At 40.1% G+C, this 23,989-nt stretch overlaps 2 protein-coding genes across 4 annotated transcripts in view; one reads left to right on the forward strand and one right to left on the reverse strand.

Annotated features, from left to right (window-relative positions):
• The window catches only part of trit1 (tRNA isopentenyltransferase 1), a 37,666-nt gene extending 28,980 nt beyond the window's left edge, over nt 1–8,686 (forward strand). Inside the window, exons 9-11 of the mRNA XM_079368201.1 lie at nt 6,720–6,829; nt 7,684–7,801; nt 7,894–8,686. Of these exons, the coding sequence (XP_079224327.1) occupies nt 6,720–6,829; nt 7,684–7,801; nt 7,894–8,087 (422 nt within the window). The 3' untranslated portion in view covers nt 8,088–8,686. The remainder of the gene's footprint in view (nt 1–6,719; nt 6,830–7,683; nt 7,802–7,893) is intronic.
• Nucleotides 8,687–19,899: 11,213 nt separating this feature from the next.
• Nucleotides 19,900–23,989, reverse strand: part of fam49al (family with sequence similarity 49 member A, like) — a 29,408-nt gene continuing 25,318 nt past the window's right edge. For all 3 annotated transcript variants that reach the window (XM_079367354.1, XM_079367353.1, XM_079367355.1), the window contains 7 exons: nt 23,318–23,454; nt 23,128–23,205; nt 22,880–22,996; nt 21,229–21,308; nt 20,655–20,781; nt 20,160–20,230; nt 19,900–20,065 (listed from right to left, as the gene is read on the reverse strand). In XM_079367354.1, coding sequence (XP_079223480.1) covers nt 20,002–20,065; nt 20,160–20,230; nt 20,655–20,781; nt 21,229–21,308; nt 22,880–22,996; nt 23,128–23,205; nt 23,318–23,454 — 674 coding nt within the window. In that variant the 3' untranslated portion in view covers nt 19,900–20,001. The remainder of the gene's footprint in view (nt 20,066–20,159; nt 20,231–20,654; nt 20,782–21,228; nt 21,309–22,879; nt 22,997–23,127; nt 23,206–23,317; nt 23,455–23,989) is intronic.

Here is a 23,989-nt window from a genome sequence, read left to right on the forward strand (position 1 = left end):
CAAGATATGCAGGTGAAGTTTGACGGAGGCATTATCAGTGTTAAGTAACAGGGGTTTAGGCATCTAAGTCCCACGAGGGAGTGAGAGAGTGAGTGAGTGAGTGGGGGAGGGAGACAGGCAGACAAAGAGAGAGAGTGACGGGAGCGATTCATGATTGGATGGAGAGTGAAGGAAATCTGATCCAGGTGAGGCGACAGGTGTGGGGCAAGTTAACACCCTGGTCGTCTGGGCTAGTTCATGTCCACACACCTCCAAGTGTAACCTCCTCCTGTGGTAATCTGCCAAAACCTCTCAGTCACCTCCACTAGGTGGAAAGAGATGAGCAAGTGCTGCAGTGGAGCATGTCACATGGGGTTGAAGGACAGCCAGTGGCAGGCGTGTTTTAATCCAAGTGTTGATGAATTGGCCCGTTTGTTTTAAAGGTAATGAATAACATGGCAGCTTAGCGAGCAGAAGGAACAAATTTGGCGTTTTGTTGGTGATGTGCGTTTTCCTGATCGCATCGCTTTGTTTCTAAAATCAGCTCAACTTCTGGGCTGGCAGGAGAAAGTGGAAAAATTAGTTAGAGTTTTTCAGGACTTTTTTTGTGATTCTGCAATGAACTTTGCATTTGCTTTTATCCAACGTGACGCATGTCAGAGAGTAAGAACAACACGAGCAAGGAACGAGAAAGCATGAAAATGTCAGTAAGTGCAAACAAACAGCTGTAAATCTAATGGGGCGCAGGTGCTGACCAGCAGTGCACAGAGGCAACGCGCAACATTGACAGTTGTTCTTGAGATCATCAAAAACCATCCTGAATAACATCTTCGTCGTTACCACACACAAAACCATCATCTTCATTATAATTCAGAGCTGGCCTCTTTTGCTTCCTCTTAAAGGTACAAAGTGATTCTGCAGATAGAATGGAGTTTTGTTGTTCATTATCTCACTGGGGGGGGGGCGACAGAGGAGAAGAGGCTAGCTCGAGACTTTTAGGGGTGAAGGTCGAATCAGATGCTTTTCATTTGGAGTGTAGACCTGGATGATAGCGTTTGGGGTGGGAGGAGCCATTTTTGTTCCGTTTCGACTAGCGAGCAGCAGCGTTTTAACTTTGAAGCGAGCAGTAACTGGGGCCAGTGGAGGGAGATGAACAGCGGAGTGACATGCATGCTCTGCATTATGGATCATCTGCAGCGGTTTGATAGTGCACGTACTGTAGGAATACCTGCCAGTAAAGAGCTGCGATTGTCAATGTGTGATATCACAAGAGCCTGTAACAGAATGCTCTGACAGGTTAAGGCCTGTTCTCCCTAAAGTTATACAGGGCAAAATTAACCAATCACATTTATTTATAAAATACATTTAAAAACAGCAACAGCTGACCAAAGTGCTGTTCATGAAACAAGAGAGCAATATAGAATGAAAAGCAAAACAAAGACAATATTTGCCTATACTTGAGGATCTGAGGAGCTTGGCCGCTGAGTAGGATCTGAGGAGATCAGTAATATATGAGGGCGCCAGGCCTTTTAGTGCTTTAAAAACAAACAATGCAACCTTTAAATAATGTCTGTAATAGATTGGAAGTCAGTGAAGAGAGGCTAGAATGGCATGCCTTGGTTCCTGGCAGACATGCGTTTGGTTGTACCATGCTGAATGTACATCTGTGGTTGTGTTATGAAGGGGGTTCAGGGGGGAGGGCTGTCACCATGGGCATCAGTTAGAATGCACAAGTTGGAGATGGTAGCAGTTCAAAAGGGTTTATTTGGTTTGAATAATAATGACCACAGAAGAAAACACATATGAAATGTTGGTGCTGAAAGACAAAATAAAACAATATTAGAATAATTAAAACAGGACTGTTCAACTTAGAATTTCTTTTAACCGAGCACTGACCCTTGAGGTACCTTTGTGGATATAAAGACACAAACGTGAGAGAGCACTAAACGACTTGAGCTAAGAAACTATGACACCCCCGTAGAGATTATTACTATTTCTCTTTTAGGAGTTTGTGCTTGTGATTATTTCATTATGATCATTTTTTATGATCCAACTTTTCCAAAATGTAAGTTAATGTTACGTAAGGTAACAGTCGTTAGCTGGAAAGAGGACTCTTTTCACTTTATAATGGGATGTTCCTTATTTTTGCTTTAAAAAATGTCCTGAATTGTCCTTTTTGCGTGGTATGTGAATGTAAACAGGAGTTTCAGTTGGTGATTTTGACCATTTTCATCCTATTACATCTTTAATATAACAATCAATCACTTGAATGACTATTCTTATACAATATACATATTTGTCTACCTTTGCTGTTTTCATTGATACATTTCATTTATGTACAGGTTTTATTTTTTTTGTATGGTTGATTTTGACAGTTAACTTCATATATTACTGTATATATTTACAGTATATATACACTGTATATATGTGTTTGATTAGATAGTTCTCTGAATAGGTGATTATTTGTCAATCATGAAAATCTAAACCAAGTTAATTGATTATATGCAAACATTTCAGAAATGAAAAACAAGGAGTTGAGGGAGGCAAAAAAAAAAGAAAAAAAAGAGGAACTTTATGAAAGAGAAACAGAGGTTGCTAAGTGAATAGAGGCAGCTGCTTCAACGTGGACGATAGCCAAAGAAGCACAGCTGGGCCGGCAGGGATGCCGCGCTGAGACTTGTAGTGGAGTTTTTATAGAAGAGCATGCACACGCGCACTTCCTCACTCAGCAAACATGGGGATAATGCAGCATATGACTCCTGGCCTGCTTGTTACAACAGGTGGACTACTGTTGCAACACACACACACACACACACAGTCACACAGCACTAGCGAGCAGCTGCTGGGCGACAAAAGAAGCTCTTTCTTTTTGGCAAAGCGATCTACCATGTGTGCTTGAAAGGCAACGCTCAAAGTCGTGTGTGTTGACCACCCTGCTCTTTGTTCTTTCAGCATTTCTTATCAACCCTCATTCACTGTAGAGTGGATTAAAAGAGTTACACCAGACCCTAAACAAGTTTGCCACAGGGGTTTCTGTCCAGCATCTGGCAACCCACCTAACACTATCTGCCTTTTATTTACCCCCACTTCACTCAGTCCACTGGGAGGTTGGAAGTTTCAGAAGGGAATAAAGTCAGGTTTTGTGTGTTGAGAAAGATAAAAGAACAAAGTGAGGCGATAATGGCAACAGGATAGCCGCCGGCAAAATTGAGTCTTTAAAAGAGCACCTAAGGGAGACTTCTCGCTGTGCATGTGCTATTTGGGTATGCCAGGTGACGCTCGCTACCACCACCTGCCCGCTTTTGTGCCCAAAACACAAAAGACTTCCCCTCTAACCCATAGAAACACACAGCGAAACCCGAGGCCTTGATTAACATTCACTGATGTTTTTCATAAGGAGCGCACTTACAAATTGACCCGGTGTCTGCCCAGCAGAGTTCTGGGATTAGTTGTGTGCCCGAAATGAAAAAAAGAAAAATAGGAAAACTAACATTGGCAGAGTCAGCGGCTGCTGGTCCAGGAGTGTTTAAAAGCTTTTAGTAATGGTGTTTGTTTTTACTTTGCCTATAGTCAACTTGATGAATAAGGAAAGCAAATTAAGAACCCTCGACAACATTTTTCTTGGAGCGACAGAAGCTTCGTCTGTAGGGAATATGATTGGGAATTGGAGGGTTACCGGTTAAAGTCTGGAAATTGTTCTGGTGACTTAAGTGGCGCAAGCCCAGTTCCTTCCACCTGCCCTTTAGCAAGGCACCAAACCCTCCAACTGCTTAGTCACTCTTTCGTGTGCAGCCTCTCGCTGGCTGTCGTAAATGGGGATGGAACAATACAGTCAGCCTACGGTCCAATTGGCACCTCGGTGTTTGGTCATGGTTTTTGGTTCAGTTTGCTTCTGACGGCCCAGATGTTGGACTGTTTTTTGTTTTTTTTTATGGTGTTTCAGTCTTAGAAGGTTTCGGCACATTTTACAGGAACAGCAATGGAATAAGAAACACAACTATTTCTTTATTTTGCTTTGAAGCAAAGCAACTTTTTCATTTTTACAAATTCCTGGTGTTTTTTTTTTCAGTCTTAGTGAAAAGGATGCAGCATTAGAGAAGTGCGATGTAGACCCGATATTCAACGAGGAAGACATTTCAGTACTTCACACATAAATGGATCGTACGCTGTTGATATTTCGTCCTCCAGTTTCAAATTCTGCTTCGTCTTTTCTCCGTTCACTTTCCCCACTCCTGCATCGAGTCTGCGTGTGTAACAATCAGTAGCTTTATGTTCCTAATGTTACAGCCTCCTTGCAGCCTGTTGCTGTAGACTTAGCCAAACTCTGTAAGTGTTTCCATTTGAGTCACATACGCTGAAACTGAAGTGTCCTCATACGCTGACAGAGGTGCTTTCTCATTCTGCTGCCACTCTTCACCGTTCGTCATGTGAAAGAAATGTGTGAACTCCTACAGCAGTATTGTTAGCTTCCCCACAACATAGTGCATAGATAGATAGATAGATAGATAGATAGATAGATAGATAGATACTTTATTGATCCCGAGGGAAATTCAAGGCATCCATTAGCAGTATACAAGACAAGCAGGACATAAGACATTAGTTACAATACACACCCGCTGTCCCCCCCTCCCCTCTGTATACAATAATCCCCCAAACAAGATTTAGAAGCCCCTATGTGACTAAAGAGTAAACATGATTACAGAATAAAACCTGTGCTGTTAACATTAACGTTAGCATCAACATTAGCGTTAACATTCGAATTATGCTTCTATAGCATAAATGTGAGGAGAGAAAACATAGGACGTTAAATCTGGGGGGAGGGCTTTCTTTATCCCAGCGCGTGGACTCGCAGACAAACCGACGGAGCCAGTTCCGAGAAGATGGAAGCTAGTTGTCCGCAAAACCAAGACTACTGCAATTCTCGGGCGCGTATTGTACCGTGGATGCCTTACCAAACCTATCTTGTTGCCTCCCTATCGTCCACACTAAGACGCAAACTCCTGTCTGCGTGTGTGTGTGTGTGTGTGTGTGTGTATGTGTATTTCAGCCTACATACGAATGTGAAGTATGTCTCAACAACAGAGTTAAATTGGATTTCCATGTTGAGGTATCAATTTAAAAAAGATATCTAAGCTTGTCTGTTTAAGTAAAAAAAAAAAAAATGAAGCTGTCTTATTGTGAAGGGCCTGATGGTATAACAGCATCCATCGAGGAGCTGAAATGGGGCCTGTGCCAAGGACCAAGCCACAGTTAACGGTTATTGCTGTCAGGCGAAGCTTTGTGAACATGCTCATTGTTTCCACACACGTTCTTCCTCTGGCAGAGTCGATACAGTTTGTTGTACTGATGATAAGATGATACAGTCACCACTCCCTTTTCCTCTGTCATAATGAAGTCCCAGACAATTCCCAACAGACTTAAGTAATTCTAGTCTATATTGTGTCCGCTGCCGCCGACTCCACAGCCCTGTCTGTATGTGTGAAGGATTAAGACATAATTGCCTTGACCAGCTTTGGCTTACAGGTTAATTAGATATTTTTGCGTACGTTTTTGTACATCATACATTTGTGTGTAAAGAAAAACACAATATGAACAAACCCAGCTTTGTGCTATTTAAAAAAATAAATAAATAAATAAAATAATGGATTGCAACCAAATGTTGTACAGACATTAATGGCCCTCAGAAGATATGCCTGATTATTATTTTTTTAATCAGTGACTTTTTGCTCTAGTGCTATCATCAGGTCAAAAGTGTGATTTCTGTGACACTATGGTACTAAAAAGGTTTTTTTTGTCTCATATATGTTGGCTGTTGCAGTTGTTTAGTTAATGTTGGTGCAGCTGTTTCACTAGCTTATGTGCAGTTTGACTTGTTTTAAGTTGCACACACCTTTTAATTCCAGCGCTTCTGTTTTTGAATGATTTCAGTGGAAGTGGTCCTTGATACAGACAGACAGACAGACAGACAGACAGACAGACAGACAGACAGACAGACAGACAGACAGATGGTTACACAGACAGACAGACAGATACACAGACAAACAAGCTGCGCAGGGACTGGTGCTGCTGTTTAGTGCTGAGGCCTGGCCTGGAGACTGCTGACTGATGCAAAATAAAAACGCGGGGGTGGAAAAGTTACAGGGAGGGAGAGAGAGTGAGTGAAGGCTGAAGCGAGACTGCTGGCCGGAGCGAGGGAGAGAAAGAGACGGAGCAGAAGAGTGGGAGGATAAAGCGAGAGAGAGGGAGAGACATTATCGAGCCACTGTGAGTCAGCAGGTTGACAGAGCTCCAGGGTGCGGCTCCAGCACATCACTGCTACCTAAAAGAATTGTTTTAGTTTTGTGGGATCCATTTCAAAGTCTATATAAATCACTGTACAGTGTTTGTTTCTTTTTCTAAAAATCTTCAAATGAATATATCACATGTTACACCGACGACTTATGTCAATGTCCACCTCGTTTGGTGGATGATGCAGCGCATTTGAAGACTTATGGAGGGTAACATTTATCATTATAGGTATAAAATAAATACTCAAGTACATTGTAAAGAAATATTGTTAGCATTACTACATGTGCAATAAAAGAATATGGAAACACTGAATCAAATTATTGGCTCTTAAAAGCCTTTATTACTTTTTTTTTTTTAGTGGCCTTTGTCGGCCCTTGTAAAATGCATAATTTGCAATAACTGTGCGTTTGACCTGTGTGTGTGTGTGTGTGTGTGTGTGTGTGTGTGTGCAGGACCGGGAGACAACGTGCCCGTGATGTATGGCCTGGATGTGACGGACGTGTCGCGGTGGGAGGAGACAGTCCTGAACCCTGCACTGCAGATACTGGACAGCCTCAGTAAGGTGGGGCCTCAGTGGTCTGAACCAGCTGCCTCCAGTCACACCTTCCATTCTCTGTTTGGATGCACATTTGCATAAATTCTTATTAAAAGCCTTTTTGTTCCTCCACTCTTGTTTTTTTATTGTCTTCCTATACTTTAATTTTCCTTCCATTTTCCTTAACCTCTTTTTGAACATTTCTTTCCTTTTACCTACACCCTGATTTTATCCCCTCCTTGTTTGCTTGTCTCTTTGAAGTTTCCCTCCCTCCTTTTATTTCCCTTTATCACTCTCTTCCTTCTCTGTTTTGTCTCTTTCAGTTTGTTTTCTATTCTATCTCTGTCCTGATTTTGACCCTTTATCCTCTCTGCATTATGTTGTACTCCAAACGGCCTTTAATTTTGTGTTTTTTATTTGCTCATCTCACATGACTCTGGCCATGCTTCATTTTGTTTGTGTGTCATGCGCCACAAATATTATTCAATAGATGTTCTCTATCCCAATTATCTCTTAAGTGTTCCTGTTAAGTTTCTGACTAACAGTAGTAGCAAGTTTTCTTTTACAAATGATTTGATGTGTTTATTCACATCCTGCTCTATTCTGCTGATAGAAGGTTGGTCAGACAGGTGCAGACACGTACACTTGTGCATCAACACAGGCAGCATTGAAGAAAACAGCTAACGGGACTCGAAACTACGCATTCATGAGAGCAATATCAGGAAAGAAAATCATTCCAAAGATCTGTGTGATTTTAAGAGTAAAGACAATATTTTCTAAGCGGAATGATCAGTGTGTGTTATCTTTATCACGAAAAACTCTCGGGGAAACTTTATTACTTTGTTACCAAATCTTGAAGTCATTTTTCTTCATGCAATCAGGATGAGGAGCCAGCTGTTGCACCAATCAGAGTCCAGGGGGCGGAGCAGAGAAACAAACGAAGCCGCCATTCATGTGACCTGTGTGACAAAGTGATCATCGGTGACTTGGAGTGGACAGGTGGGTCGGTCAACACACAACATGAAAACATGCCAAATAAACATACAAATGTCCCTGAGATTAAACAGCGTCTTCTTGTTCTTTACCTGCAGCTCACCTGAAGTCAAAAAAGCATCACTATCATGTAAGGAAGAAGCGGAAGTCTGAATCACCTTCTGACCAATCCCAGGTTATTCCTGCACTTTCTGACTCTGCTGCACAGCTCTCAGACGGTCGCTCAAAGGTCTCTCAGGAGTCGTCCCAGGACATCAGAACAACACAGCAGGAAGTACCTGTGACTTTGTAAGAGTTGATGAGACTCAGAGCTACATTCATCTTCATTCAGGTTGTCATCAGCTGGATGTTTCCTGATAGGGCTGCTTTTTTTTTTTTTAAAACAAACTATTGACCTTCTTTCTTCTGATGTTCAGTCCTTTTATTGTGAAATGTGTTCTCATTGAAGTGAATGAAAACCGTTCAAGCCCTATAGAGGAACTGAATGACTCTGATCCTCACTGAATGCAAAGAGCTTTAATCCAAGGGACTTATTGAAAGTATTTGAATAATCTTTTATTTAATTTATACTCCTTCAAGAGTATGGATCCTTGAACTTGTACTGCTGAGATGAAAACGATCATGGCAATTTAACATCATGGACTGAAAAAAATGACTTAAACGTTTTGATGGTATGTGCAGCCAAGGAGGAAAATTAACTTCTATATTTTTTCTATCTCCGCTGATGGTGCCTTAATTAAATCGATCTTTCATGCTGTTGCTATGTCTGACATATTGAGTGTTAGGATTTTAGGTTAAAGTTTCTTTTCTTTGTCTTTTTCCCGACCACCATGCACTTTATGCTTCATCCAATTGGTTATAAAAAATGTTCAATAAACCAAAAGAACTAAACGTTTCTCAAAGGAGAAGGATTTTTTTCACATGACATAGTATCCTCTATCACAGTCAGATCTCATTGCATGCTTACACAGCACGTCTTGTACTCTGTTTGCCACCTGCTACCTTGTTTAACGGTCCTTAAATACATTTTTAGCTCTTTGTCTGATAATGACAATACCTGATTTATACCGTTGTCTTTCAGTGGAGCTTAGCTGAGCTCATTTCTGCTCTGACAGACTTATAAACCACTGGCTGAGGCTTTGAGGAAAATGTGTGTTTTCACTGAAGTGATTGCATTGTTTATCCAGCAGTGTTGTACCCCTTTCAAACCAAGGTGTGCCTGCCTGCCTGCTGTAAAACCCCTTGCACAATACAGTGGCACCACTCCAAAGGCCTCTTCTGGCGCTCCCATTCCTGCACCTCACCTGACACTTTTTCTTTTCACAAGAACGACTCCCCCACACCCCCGTTACTCGTAATCAGACAATTGTTCCACATACCCAACTAACACTCCATCATCTCTTTGTTCACGCCGTCAGTATGAGGCTAAGACGTATGCTTTCAACACAAGGTCAGTTCACAGGCTCCCAGTGTTTGACCTCATCCACATGACTAAAAATATGTCCAGCCATATAATAGCTGGAAATGTGTTGGTGTGTGTGTGTGAGAGTGTGTCCCACATTCTCTGTTTTTAAACTGGGTCAGGCCTCAAGCTTACTTGAGGCTTACCATACAGTGTGAGTGATATCAGAGGTCACTGTTCAACTGGTGTCTGGTTTTTCCAACCCTTCTGTTTAGGATTGTTTGTTTTTCCTACCTTTTGTTATACGTAGTGCTTTCCCTTTTTCCCCAGGTGATTAAATCATGTCTATCATCTAAGTGATTAGAAAAAAGAAACAAGTAAATTGAGAGAAAGTGTCTTATCCACTTTATCTTAGGAGACTTAATGTGTGATATGTGCTTATCTTGAGCTCCTAACCAAAGCGTGAATTTCCCTCGGGATTAATAAAGTATCTATCTCTTGCCCGGCACCTGCAGGCACTGCTGAATCCCTCCGCATATAAACGCAAAAGCTCGTGCAATTCAATGACCCAAGGCTTCAGACCCTTGAACCACAAATCCACACACTCTTAGAAGTGGAGAACTGGGGCAGTGTCTGCTGTCACAAGGCTAATTAGTCATTTACACACCGCAATGCTGTGGATCATCTGCAAACACTTGCATGCACTGAGTGAAGTCATTAGTTGCAGACAGTAAGGAGAAAGAGGAAAAAAAAAAAAACACAAAGCAAACTAGCATTGAAATGACTAAGTTGCTACTATGGCCTCAAATAAGTGCTGTAAAAGTGGATCTGTTTAAATGTACGCTACATATATGATACCATTCAGAAAGCGAAATACTAATTCACCAGTCTGAGTTCCTCTTCTGTCTCTCCCTCTCCCAGTCCAGCCCTGCCCTATAGCAATGCAGTAGCTTTATATGTTCACAGAGCAGACACTGTCCTATACATGAGGCTCTCTGTGGGAAAATTGCAGGCTTGGTTATGTAACACATGCTGCAGCCTATAGATGCATGTTAGCATTACAGTTTAGGGCGCTATTATTGGCTTTGCTGAATATACTGTTTGTTTGCTGAAAATCATGAAAAATAGATCAATAGTCCGTGGTACACTGAAAATGACTGTATTGTTACTTTGCAGGCATTTCGCCTGTAGCTTGCTCAGGTTTAAACAAGTTTTGACATGATTTTCATTTTCCTCCTCATTATTTTGACATACTTTTAAAAAACCAGCATTTCAACAGATATAGTAATGGCATCAACATGATTAACAGTCACAAGGATTAGTCAACAGGATATTGGTAATTATTGATAATCACTGTTTTTTTGCCTAACGCTAGCAGATTTTTAAATGTTAGCCTATAGCTCTTCATGAAGGTTTAGTGTTAATTAGCAGTAAGGTGGCTACTTTTTTATCCAAACTTGTTAATCACTCTTCAGAGCCCAGAATTAACATTTTGAAATAGAAATAGAATTATAATGAAATAGAAAATAATAAGATCTAGATACCACACTTATGTAGCCAGAGCTAGCTTAGTTGAAAACTAAGAAACTGCTAGCCTGACTCGTTCAAAATATTACAAAAATTGCCCCCCTTCTCTCTATGAAATAGTTTATTATTGTGTCATCAATCATTGAACTTTATTAATGCACCACTTTGGGTCAGTCAAACTTTATTTTTTCCTAAATTTCCCTAATAGTATGCTAATGACCCCCCCCCCCCACACACACACACACACACACACACTTCAGCGCTCTGCTGTAGTAGTGTGTCATCCAGTGACTGTGCGTCTAGGTAATTTGAAGTCCACTTAATCCTAATCTCTAATCCCATTCGACTAAACATTCTCTGCCATCTGGCCCTGGCGAGACAAGAATACACACTTGCACGCACCAACGCACAGACAGACATGCAAGCAAGCTGCTAATCAGATAGAGTAAAAGCTGTAGTCAGAGACACTGTTGACATGACTACGAGGCTGAACCTTTTATTCTGAGAAATGTTCGTTTGTCTAGCGTGGAGTCAACGCATATTTGTAGATAATAACAGAAGGCCAAATTGTTGGCAATAGCAGAATACTAGACAACACATGGCTGTTATCTCATCATAGAAGTTTTTGGAATGTGAAGGACTTAGTTAAGGATGTGAAACCTTTTCTGTCTCTGTAGGCAGGACAGTGAAGAGATGTGAAATGTCAACCAACAGTCTGCCAGCTGTTGTGTTTTTTTTTCAAACTTTGTCTCAAGTACAAAGTATACAGAGTGTTCTTATTTGTGCCCTCTTACATTATTTTCTCATTTTCAGAGAATGCTTTTGTGTGTCTCTGTGCATGCACGCTTCCTCTTCTCAGGGTCGTTGTTTTGAAGTCTGAAAAGGAGACAAAGACAATTCAAAACTAAGTTGTTGCGTAACCAAGTGAGAAACACAACACTGTCAGGTGTGACTCAATCACATAGGAAAGCCTCGTGTATTTCTGTGCGCACATGTGATCGGTCTGTTTCACAACAGCAATAATTTGATAAAAACACATAGACTACACCACAACACAAACCCTGCAGTTCCTGTTTGTGGTATTATATTGTAACTATGAAAGCTGTGCATGATTTGATAGATGATTGGATTAAACACTAACACACATCAAGGGCTGCACATATGAGGGATCAGTGTTCAGCATCCCAATCCAGCCCAGACACAATGTTTTATAATGTTTCAATGAGATCTAATGCATGCATCCAGAGCCAAGTGCAGAACATCATTTATTGATGTGTGCGAGCGCCTCTGTGAGTGAGTGTGTGTGCCTATAGGGATGAGTGAGGTTCATTGAGTTTATGCAGCTTCCTGTCTCGCTTTTTGTCATGCTGTCTGGCTCCTGTAGTGGCCGCTTTATCCAAAAAAGAAACAGAAGTGCCAGCAGAAGACAAGATGTGATTAGATATGAAAAGCCTTTAAGGAAAGTGTCATACAGTAGATGCAGTGTGTGCATGGCTTCCTATACAAGCTCTCTCGCTCTCTCTCTCTCTGTCTCATTCGACCTCTCTCCCTCTGCTGCATATTTCCTGGCTGTTATGTAATGCGGGGCCCACTTGGTACTTTTTTCCCCTTCTTCGTCTACCTCCCCAATCCAGAGCATGACATGCCTTCCTGTTTTTCCAGCAACCCAGTGAACTCTTTTCCCAGGGCAACACATGGGAGGGCACACACTCACCCACAACATACACACACAAACACAAAGCCTTGTCACACTTCGTAAGTACTGTGTTTATATGGAACAAAGCTTCCCCTTGATGCATTGTCTTGTGGGCTATAGAAATGTCATTGTCTCACTTTACACACTGACAGTTTAAATGTCTTTAGTATGAGTGGATTTGTGTATTTTTTTTTTAATCTCATCTGCTTTCATATCAAAATATCCTCCATACCCCATCCTCCTGTCCATTTCATATCATTTATCTGTCCGTCCAGTTGTGTTCACCTTTGCTCTCAGGCAGGAAATAGGAAATAGTGCCAGCCTGTAAAAGACCAACAATGTAGACCTACCACCTTATGTGTGTGTGACTGTGTGGGCAACACACTCAGTGTCTGTGCACGGGGTGCACTGTGGCTACTCTCTGCAGTGTACTGTATGTGAGACAAAGAGGGTGTGTGTGTCTGAATTTCTCTATTGTCAGTGGCTTAATGGCTGTAGCCGGCTTTTTCCCGCCAGTGCGGTGTTTTGTAGGCGGGGTTTTTGGCTGGATTTAGCAGCAACAAAGAGCCAGAGCTTCCCGCCCGATATGCTAATAGACTCTGAGTGGGCGGGGCAGGTTTCCTCCCCTACTGCAGTACTTAACGCTATCAGTGCCAGGGCGCTGTGCAGTGCAGGCTCTTGGTGCGTTCTTCTTTATTCTTCTGTCCCGAAAAAGACTGAACAATGGGGTGAGACAGATTACGAAGAATTAAGTTTAGAGTTCATGTTTGATTTAGTTTGGTTTAGATTGAAGGTGATTATGTCACTATCTAAGCTGACACATTTTTTTTAAGTTATTGGCTACTTATTATGCGAAAAATGAGGCCAAGCCTACATTTAACTTTATCCATGGCAACATCAAATTGATTGGGAGCACTGGATCAAAAAATGATCTACTGGAGCCACATTGACCTCCATTTATCCAATTCTTTCAGTTGTGTGTTTTCCTGACAGCCCCATATGTATGTGCTTTTTTTAAAATTAAGACTAATTGCTTTATTCTTTGTCCCATGTTAGGTTAATATTGAATCAAATAAGCACTTAAAGGTCAAATAAGAGTCTAATGTTATAGAACTAAAGCAAAATCAACCTTTGAAAATTTGGAATAAAAGTATGAAGAGGTTAAAATGCTCCGCCAGCACTTTTTAATAAATTTGATCATCTTACAATTGTTGCTGGAGCATCTTGACCTCTTTAGCCTTTTACTCTTCATGCACCTTGTTAGTTGGTGAAGTTGTCAGAAAATCCTGATCTGCTTCTTGCTGAGCGTGTTCTTTGTTTGTTGATTCTTCCATCTCTCTCATCAGTCGAGGCTTATTAAAAAAAAAAAAAAAAGTTCTAAAGGCCAATTTGTTCATTCCTCTACAGTGTAGGTGAAGCCTTTTGATGTTTCACCAATTTTCAGAGTAGATGTCTTAATATCCAGCTGGAAGTAGTGAGGTCCTTTATTTTTCCATGTTTAAACAAATGACCACAAACTAGTTGACATATTAGATTATGTGAGGTTCTAGTCTTCATTTTGACCCATCAGTATTGAAGTGTCTAAGGAGTTGCCCTAACAATGGTTTCCTTCTACAATACGTTTCAGAACCTGGACAACCACGGCTTTGAATGGCATCCCAATTTACATAAAACATCCAATGAGGGATCATATTTATATATATATATTTTGCAACATTTTGGTCAAAACTAAAATACTTCTGATTTCTGGAGTAATGTCTCGTGTGGAGTTTGGAATTTTGGTACGCTTGTAGTTCGATTGAGACTTTATTACTGGTCTTCTGACTTTTTGAGAGAGCCATTGTGAATGTGAACAATGAGACCACATGATCATCCCATGGATGCATGTGACATGAAGCAGCCCCCAAGTCATCTTAAATTGAATCAATTTTTAACTAAACCAATTTGTTCATACAAGATACATTTTTACCATAGGTTTTGCAGTAAAGGCAACATACAGTATGTCCTGCATAAAAGCAAGTATCTTTAAACTATACGTCTGCTTCAATGCAGTTTTTGATAACCTTTTTTTTTTTTTAAATAGCTGCCATAGAGTTTACATTTGGAGCCTAGCCTTTACAGCTAACAAAATACAACTGTGTGTGTCTCTAATATGTAACAGCCCAGGGCTCTCTCATGTTTTAAGCGTGTTATGTAACAGGGGGTAACTTTATATGGCTTGTAGACCAATGGCAGCTGTTGCACACATATGTGCTCACACACACATGTTCCTCAACCCCTTTTCAAACAAAGGGCCCTATTATGTGAGGAAGTTTAGCTTCAACATGCTTAGGAGCAGGCCAGATAGGGTTTCAACATCAACCTACCGACAACACTTTGAGATACTCACTCCATTTGTGATTTTATAGATTACAAACTGCAGACAAGATCCACTTTTATGTTGCTGACTAAAAGTCAGCCTTGTTTTTTGTCTAGCTATTTGTTCTGTATACACTAATGTTTTTGCACAAAAAGTGACTAATGGGTAAATACAGTTTTTCTTCAATGTGATAGATAGTCGTGTTGAAATTGTTGATGAGTTAATTAGTGGATCACTTTGTAGATAGCTTTTAGTGTTCCTTTACAAATAAACGTGTTATTTTTTACATGGTTCAAACGTGAGCAATCAACATAAAAAAGACAGGACCATAATGTTATACATTTCACGGGAATCCTTTTCAGTTCAAAAGCACTTTGTGTCTTTAAGCCACACAAATACACTACTATTCATTCTGCTTTCAAACATGCATTCAGATAAGCCGCCCATTACAGTTAGATAGCACATTTATATCATGCAGCTTGTGGAACCACAGTTGTAACTGTCACTAACTGGCTGATTACAGGCCTGACAACAATGACCACTGCTGATACAGATTAGTCAGGCCTGGTGTGTTCACCAGTAGGTGTGTTTGTGAAAGAGAGAAAAGACAGTTTATTGTTTGTGTGTAAAGGCGCGGGGTGTCAAAGTTCTTTGAAAGGCGGGAGGGGAAGCAAATGGAGGGAAACAACTGCAGTATTACTGTATTGTCACACACAGCCCACAGTTGGGCTGATAAGGTGTCCCCTCCTTGGAGCAGTTAACTGTTAACGGATGATCCATTTGGCTCTGGGAGGGAAAGTTCCAATGCAGGAGGGGGATTTGCATAACACTTCAGGGGAAGTTTGCGACTGTTGGAAGAATCCAACTGACCAATCAAAAACAGCCCTTATCAGGATTTGTTTTCTATGCAGGTCTTCTGTTTTATAGATAAAACTAATGTTAACGTTTGGATATTATTTTCAATCGATATTGCCTTAACTGTTCCCTTTTGTTGCGGTGGAGGAACTACCGGCTACAGTCTAAAACATACTGAAATGATTATTTGCATGTTGGCATGCCCAGTGAGAACCATGTTTTTGAAATGTTTGGGTAAGATGTTAACCTCTAAATAACTCCAATAGACTGTGTTTGAATGAGTTTAAATGTCCTCTGATGTACACTTAACCACCCTGACAAGGATAAAATCCAAAACACTTGTATCATGTAGTTTTTGGCATTATATAAGAAATTTACAGTTAATTTAATGGGTTTTTTTATTCTGTAACTGTCTGGTTTGCGTTCTGTTATTGTGTGCCTCTTACTGTCTGTTGAAAGACTGTCAATAACATTTATCAGGACTCAGGAGTGTTGAATTAGAATGCATGCCATTAAGGAAGTAAAGTAAGACTTTGGTTCCTTATTTATTGCATGACAGTTAGGGCACAAAGCCAGATCTGCGGTGCCTGTAGTACTGCGCATAAACACGTAAGTAACTCCCCCTTCCATTTAGATACAGTATTTGCCTGCTATCTTTTTTTATTTTGCTCCCAATGCACTTACACTCTTCTTTGTTCTCTGTATAAGCTGTGGTTGAATTCTGCACTATGAGATGGTACAGTATCTGCCGGCTGCTCTCTTTTCCATATATAACTTCTGGCAGGCTCTCCTGTGTCCCCCTGCCCTACTTTAGTCCTTCTAGTACTCTCTCTGTACAGTACAAGCAGCACAGACAGCTGGCTCAACCTGAAGATAATTCTTTAGAAAAAAACAACAACAAAAACATCTTTATTACAGCTCCTTGTAGTGACTCCACAAAGATGATGTTAACATAGTCACTCGCTTAAAGTAATTTATTCCTCCAACCTTACTGCTAACAGATGTTTCACTCAAACAGATCACGTCTATGTTATCTGTGGATTATACAAGTGTCCTTTCGTTTTAGTTGGAGTGAACCTCTACTGTATGGATGCAAAAAAAGAAGGTTTCTCATACTTTATCTTCATTAGATGGCAAGAGTTTTATCATGAACTGATCTTTTGCTGCCCCCTTGTGGTAAGATGTGAACATGACCAAAGTACATTTTGTCATGGGAGAGATCACACTGTACCATTTGAGGTGTATGATTAAAGGACATGAGAATGCTGATGAAAATATCATCTCTGTGCTGCATAAAGATGGACGTTATGTGAAACTTCTAAAAGAGATCACAAGAAGACAGTATTTTGGGCCGAAAACAAACAAAACAAAAATCATGTTAGAAATGACATTCAGTAATACAGTCACACAATACACAATATGCCTACTTAAAAAGTGTGGTGGTTAAGCTTCAGCCACTTGTGTGTGTGTGTTTTGAATTCCGCTTAGACTTGTAATCAATTTCCTGTCCAACTCACTTATTCATTTTCCTATTTCATTAATAATTTTTACATTTTTTTTAATAAGCTCCAGTGATTCATAACCTCTTTGGAGCATACCTGTCGTCATAGGTCCTTTACCCATTTATATAATTCTATCTGAACACCCTTAGAGCTCAATGTGTAATTACATTATGAAGATGTAGAAAAGCAGGAAATATTCAGCTACTTTTAATTTGACGTCATTTGTAAAGAACACAACATTTTACACACACAAAACAAATTGAGTTTAGCTGATTAAAATTGATACAAAATCTAAACGCAGCGTCTCGTTTACCACAAAGGAGAAAGCTTTAGTCTTATTGAGGTTTACAACTTTACTATTTAATTATGCAAAAAGGCCTTTTCAGTATGCAATAAATTCTGTGTGTTTTTCATTGAGTGTTTTCTTTGTTTGATGTGAATGATCAACTGACAAAGAGATTACATTTGATTTTACTGACGGGGGAATTGACTGTATTATTTTCCTGTATCTTTACAAGTCTACTAGAAGCTTTAGAATAACTATTATTCCATCCATGGCCTAGTTGTTTAATATTATTATTCTTTTGCACTGTTGTTTTTTTTGTCCCTAATGATAAGGATGTTGTCAGTCAACCTTTACACCTAATCCTTGTGAGTGTGCTAACATTCAGTGCACAAGTGACAAGAATCTGTGTTAGGTAACTTGTCTATTCAATCAATCAACCCATCCTTACTTGGACAGTGTAACAAATGTTATCTCAAGACACAGCAGGTAAAATACTTTACTTTTTGTTCTGTTATGTTACAAAAACTATAAAGAGTTGTTCGTTAGCAGCTCCAACTAAGTTCCCCCACGTGACTTGAAACACCTGCAGCACCAGCCATGTGATTGAGTGACATAACATCGATAAATGAGCTGCTAATTTGAAGATATGCATTAAGATTAAATGAGTGCTGCATTCATAATAAACCTAATACATCACAATCTGTACGTCATGAGGAGTGTAGGTAAACTCTACAGAGACAGAACACCAATGGTTGAATGTAATAAATGACAAGTTTATTGTTGCACAAAATGTACAAAATAACAAGCAAATGGACAGCCCCTATCCCACCCCTTTAGCAACCCTCCCCTCCCTCTGGTTCATTTGCCATAATGAAGCTGAATTTCTGAAACCTATGACTACAGCAAGTCCGATGGTCCAAGCCAAACGCATGGTAATTCTGAGAGACAACACATACCCAATTTCAGCGTCACTGAACAATTAAAAATGAATAAAAACACCTTATTTACACATTTCTGTCAGAACTTGTACAACATGCCATCTATATATTTATACAGACTATGCTTGTGCACATACCCCTGTATAGAAAATATATTATAAGATCAAATTAAATTAGACTAAGGGCTATAGACATCCAAAGTACAGCACTTCTTTTGAATCTTTTTTTATTCTCATTTTCATTTCCCACCAAATCAGTTACTAAGTTTGTGAACAGCTAAAAAAACAAACTTCATTTGTATAAGGATTCCTTGAGGACCCAAGCTGACCACGAAGATGCCTGCTGAGAAAAACTTAACATATTTACACTGGAACACTCAGATCTCTCTCTTAAAATGCACATGTGTAAATATGACCGCCTTAGACTTTTGTGTTATACATTTAAATGTTCTTGGCTGTTCTTAAACCTCATATGCACCTAAAATGATGATCAATGATATTCAGCTTGAAGATTTCATCCCCTCAGACTCCCCTTTTCAAGTCGGTCTCTGTAATTGTTAAAAGCAAAAACCAATCAGCTTTGGCACTGGGTGAAAAAGTAAGTGTGCTGTGATTTCCTGTGATGCGTTTCTCGAACCCTTGAGGCCATTCATCACTGTTTGTGCCCTGATGTTAAATCACACAAATGTGAAAGAGATTGAACAGCCGCACAAAAAGGGATAAATAAACACATCTTTCATGGTATCTAAAAAGTAAGTGGTACTGCGATGTCACATTAGCACCATGGAGAAGGAGAGAGAGTGAACAATATTGTTCAAGTAAAGCCAGCCATCTTCACCAGATTGTTTTGTGCTGGAACATTTACAGCATAAGAGCACACGAAGTGGATGGAATTTATTTACGTCAAGGAAAAAAAACTACACATCCCTTGGATGGAGCTGAATGAGTGGATGGATCGGCAGGGAATAGTGTGGGGCCATAAGGAAGAGATCAGGGTGAAAATGGAGCCCTTCTTCGAAGACTACTCACGTTCTTGCCTCCTTTCCTTCAGGTGCACAGATGCATAACAGAAACAAACAGGTTGAAGCAAATCTCCGGAGTGCATCCATCACATTGCTTCGTTAATCGCATGTAGGTGGAGATCAGTGCAGCTGAAGGAGCCAGCTTTAGGTAAAACTGTGTGTGTGAGAGGGGTCGAAATGGGAAGTATCTGGGATCCGAAATCAGGGAGGAGGAGATGGCGTTGTTTTTAAAGTGTGTGCAAAAATACTCGTCAGACTACTGCTGGAACATAATCCCTTTTTACATTTTCAGTTTGCTTTGATTCTGACCTTAGATTTTGCAATATAGCTTCCTCTTTAATCCTACGTATTTGTCATCTGCAGCTTGTTTTCACTTGTTTTAATATATATCTATATTTTCTTTTCTTCCTTTTTTCTCTTTTCTTACTTTACAAAATGAGAGACAGAATGATGGACAGCTGACAATATATATAATTATTTTTCCTCTTATCATCAGGTTTCTATAAACCTGGAGATGATTTTCTTTGTTCATTGTAAACAAACAGGTTTATCAGCAACTAGCATTTGTTTCCTCCTTCAAGTGCACTCCTTCCTCTCTCTCTATTCCCCTCGCCTCTTCTTCATTGCAGGAGGGCCCTGATTTGTTTGGAGGTGCTGTCATCGTTTAGATGTCGTGTCGTGTACCTAGAGAGAAGGAGACAAAAGGGAGACGTGCTGGAAACAGAAAACGAGTCACGTCTCAGTTTGCATGCGATCACAAACACACGTTGGTACACACCTCAGTGCGTTCAGAAGTCCCTCCACACTGTTGGACGGCTGCTCTTTCAGCACTTTGATGCAGCCCTTCATCTGCGCAGCACAAAGACAACACTGGATGTTAGAGAAAGGTCAGCAGCCTCAGATCCACCTGATCTCCGGCAGCAGCTGCTGCAGCCACAAAAAAGGCGGCCATTACGAGAGAAAGGGATCTCAACTGGCGATGCACAGTCATACTGCAGCCTGCTGGGATATGCATGCTGTCAAATACATGTAATCTGACAAATAGCTTTGATTTAATCACTTTATAGTTGATCTGCAACAGAAAAATGTACACAAGGTTACAAGTGAATTTAGCAGATACCTTTGTCCATAGTAATGTAGAGCTGAGAGTTAGTATTAAAACATCGAGTAGTTAGACGGGAGGAAACAACTTGAGTAAGCGCCAACAAACAGCTTCAAGTTAGACTCGACACGTGTGCACGAGAGGCCGTGCACAAAGGCAACATATACTCACATCAATTTTGGAGGTTTTGGCGAAAGCCCCGACAGGGTGGACATGGTCATAGAGAATGATGACTCCCACCATCACCCTCATGCAGAACAGCATGGTGTCTGTGTTGGTGAATCGACAGCGGTACTCACTGGAAATGGAAAAAGTCATGAAGGAAAGGAGTGAAACAAAAAGAATCATTGTTAAAGTTGTTGAATAAGACGTAAGACCGCATGAAATATTGAGTCAGGATGACCTCAGAATGACAGAGATTATTGCTGCTGTTATGTAAAGCACTTTGGGGTTTTGGTCTTTTATCGTGGCTGATGACTTTTCATACACATAAAGACATCTTTTTAAAAGTTTTAAATATATTTAATTTAGCATGAAGGACTCTGGATGATTTATTCTCTGAAAAAGCTGAAGTTAGTTCATTGAATTAGTGGCTCCACTTTGAACAGGCCTCTTTTGTGTTAACTGTGAAAAGGCTTGTTAATTAAAATCCAGGGTATCAACCTTTTGACAGAAGGACAAGAAGAGAAGACGATGGGTTGACGAAGGGACGAAAGAGAGAAGAGAAAGAGTGAAGAGTACTCACGGAGTCTCCAGCATTACACGGCACACACAAGCCATGGTGCTCAGACAGTCTGTGGTGTCCTCGATGGGCAAGGTCTTGTTCTGAAGGGCAGAGAAAAAACACAACATTAGCGCAGAAATAAGAAACTCTGCCTAAAGAAATTACACAAAATAAACGAACATATTACATGACAAAAAACAAAAATGTTTACTTCTTCCCTCACCAACACAGGGACAATCCCCACTTAGTTACTTTTATTGAGCAAAATGACCACAGGGGGGAGACAGAGCACATCTGCAGAGTTCAGTCGAAGCTTTAAGTTCATAAGCTTCTTTGCTAAAAGGCAGTCATGACCAGTATGTCATCTACATTTTACATGAGTCTAAGACGGGTTTCTCAAAAACTGAGCTGTCACGATGCACTGACGTGTAAAGTGCAGCGTTTAAAAATTCCTTCGTCTTCCAGCTGAAAATAGCGTTTTGACAGAAAATGCAGGGAAGCAGGATATTTTTCACGCAATGGTCCAGCATGGCCATTTGTGTGAGCATCCATTTACTAAACTGATTATGAAGCCTCATATCAGTACAGTGTTAAATGCAAAGGTTTTTCAAAAGATATATTTTTACAGTGTAAAAACACTACATTTTTTAAAATCAATTTCATACTCACTTTCTCATGTAATATTGAATCATTAGTGTATTTTGTGCTCTGTTGATTCTTATATTTAAGCACAGGAATTCTTGAAATTGATAATGTCTAAACTAGAGAGAAAAGTGATATTTTCTTTGTCCATATTTATTTAAAAAGTTCTTAGTAAAGCAGATTCCCCCGAAAGGTTTAGAAGAATCAAATCAGACAGAAAATATGTGTTTGATAAATATGTTAAATTAATACCTTTTTACACTTCTATAATAGTGTATTCTTTGAAGTGCCTTTAATTAAGATCTGATTTTAGGTGCTGTGATTTCTGCACATCATACCACTCCTCCACACTTCTGTGCACTTAATCTTTCCTTGACATCCTCTAGTTACTTGTTACTTTAAAAGTAGAAGAGCACTCTGTTTTGATAAAAACACTGCCATAATTTCTCTTGTGTAAAATTGTCCAATCAGTATTTTCAGTTGTGGTAGGAGGGATTTTTTCCATCATGTTCTTATGGTCTCCATGTTGTCTTGTCTATGACTGACAAAATACCTACATTTTACTTTTTAATGTATCAATTTCATTCAAAGCTTGTTTCTAGGGGTCAAATATAACAAATGGATTAGTTGGATATACGCTACATCTCAGATTTAAAGTATGGTAAATGTTGAATGGACTTGAGCTTGTACAGTGCTTTTCTAGTCTTCTGATTACTCAAAGTGCTTTTACTCTGCAGGTCACACACACACATTCACACACTGATGGTAGAGGCAGCTGTGTAAAGTGACCAACATGATAACCAATCCAATTCATACACATTCACACGCTGCTGACGAAGCAACGAGAGCGACTTGGGGTTCAGTGTCTTGAACACACATTGGACATGTTTCTGCAGGCACTGGGGACTGAACCCTGGACCTTCCAGTTGAGAGACGGACGACTTTACCACTGAGCCTGCTGCTCATTTTCTACAAGTCGTCATAAAGTACACCTATGTTTTGGTCTTACTTTGAAAGAATAGAATATTACCTCTGAAACAAACTTGGTAGTGGCGTTGCTCAACGTCTTCAGCATTGGTGTTGCTTCAGCATAAAACAGGGACATCCTATTCGCCATCTCATTGTTAACCTCATTCTCCGCTTCCAGCTGTGTGCCAATACAAAAAGATATAGTGAAACTAAATATGACACAAGAAAAGACTCCATCTGCTTACACTTAACATTTCATCTATATGCAACATTAACAGTCTGAGCCAAATTTAGTCTCAAACTCCTCACCTGCTGGTTGTTCAGCCTGTTCCTGCTTATAGTCCTCCTGTAGTAACTGAAGTCATTCTGAATGGCTGGATTCGTCATCTGCGTTGTGACAGAAGAGTTGATTTCATTTTTCAAATGGAAGTTCAAATTAAAGATATTGATTTTTCTGTACATGAAAGGTCAGTGTAGGCTGTTGTGAAGTTCCCTTCACCTTTAGCTCATCAAAGCTGAGCGTGAAATGAAGGATCTCTGCAAACTGTTTGGCCAGAGCCTGCTCTCTCTCCAGGTGCTGCATCGGAGCGTATGGTGGGCTGGTCAGCGCCTCCAGCAGACTGCGTAGGGCATTCTCTGCAAACACATACAGATATATTCATTTACACAAGCTATATTCTACTACTCAGTATTTGTCATGTCACCAGATTAATGAAAAGAACACAATTGCAGATAAATAATTTCAACTATTGTTACTCTAGCTCTGTCACTTCTTTAGTGGATATCAGTGCAAGCTTTTGGTGATGGACCTCACACTTGCCCTGGGCTGGCTGTCAGAATATGTGGAGCGATCTGACCACCATTTTGGCCTGGCTATAAACAGGTCTTGTTGATTTTTGAGTTTGCAAAGTCATTTGAGTTTCACTTTTATCATCAGGTCAATATTTCCATTTTGGCAGCTCCTGAACAAAAACTCAACACATCTGCCTTATAGCTGTCATGTGTTTATGTCAAGTGCTAATTTAATCTGTAAGCAAGCTACTGTAGTGTACTAATGTAAGACACTTAACATTGTAGATGTGCTTCTTTTATTATCTCAAGTTGTGTTTTCATCAAAGCACCACTGGACTCATATACTCAAGCATGGTATTAAATGTTTCATTTATGAAGA

Source organism: Symphodus melops (assembly GCF_947650265.1).
Source record: "Symphodus melops genome assembly, chromosome: 18".
Lineage (NCBI taxonomy): Eukaryota > Metazoa > Chordata > Actinopteri > Labriformes > Labridae > Symphodus > Symphodus melops.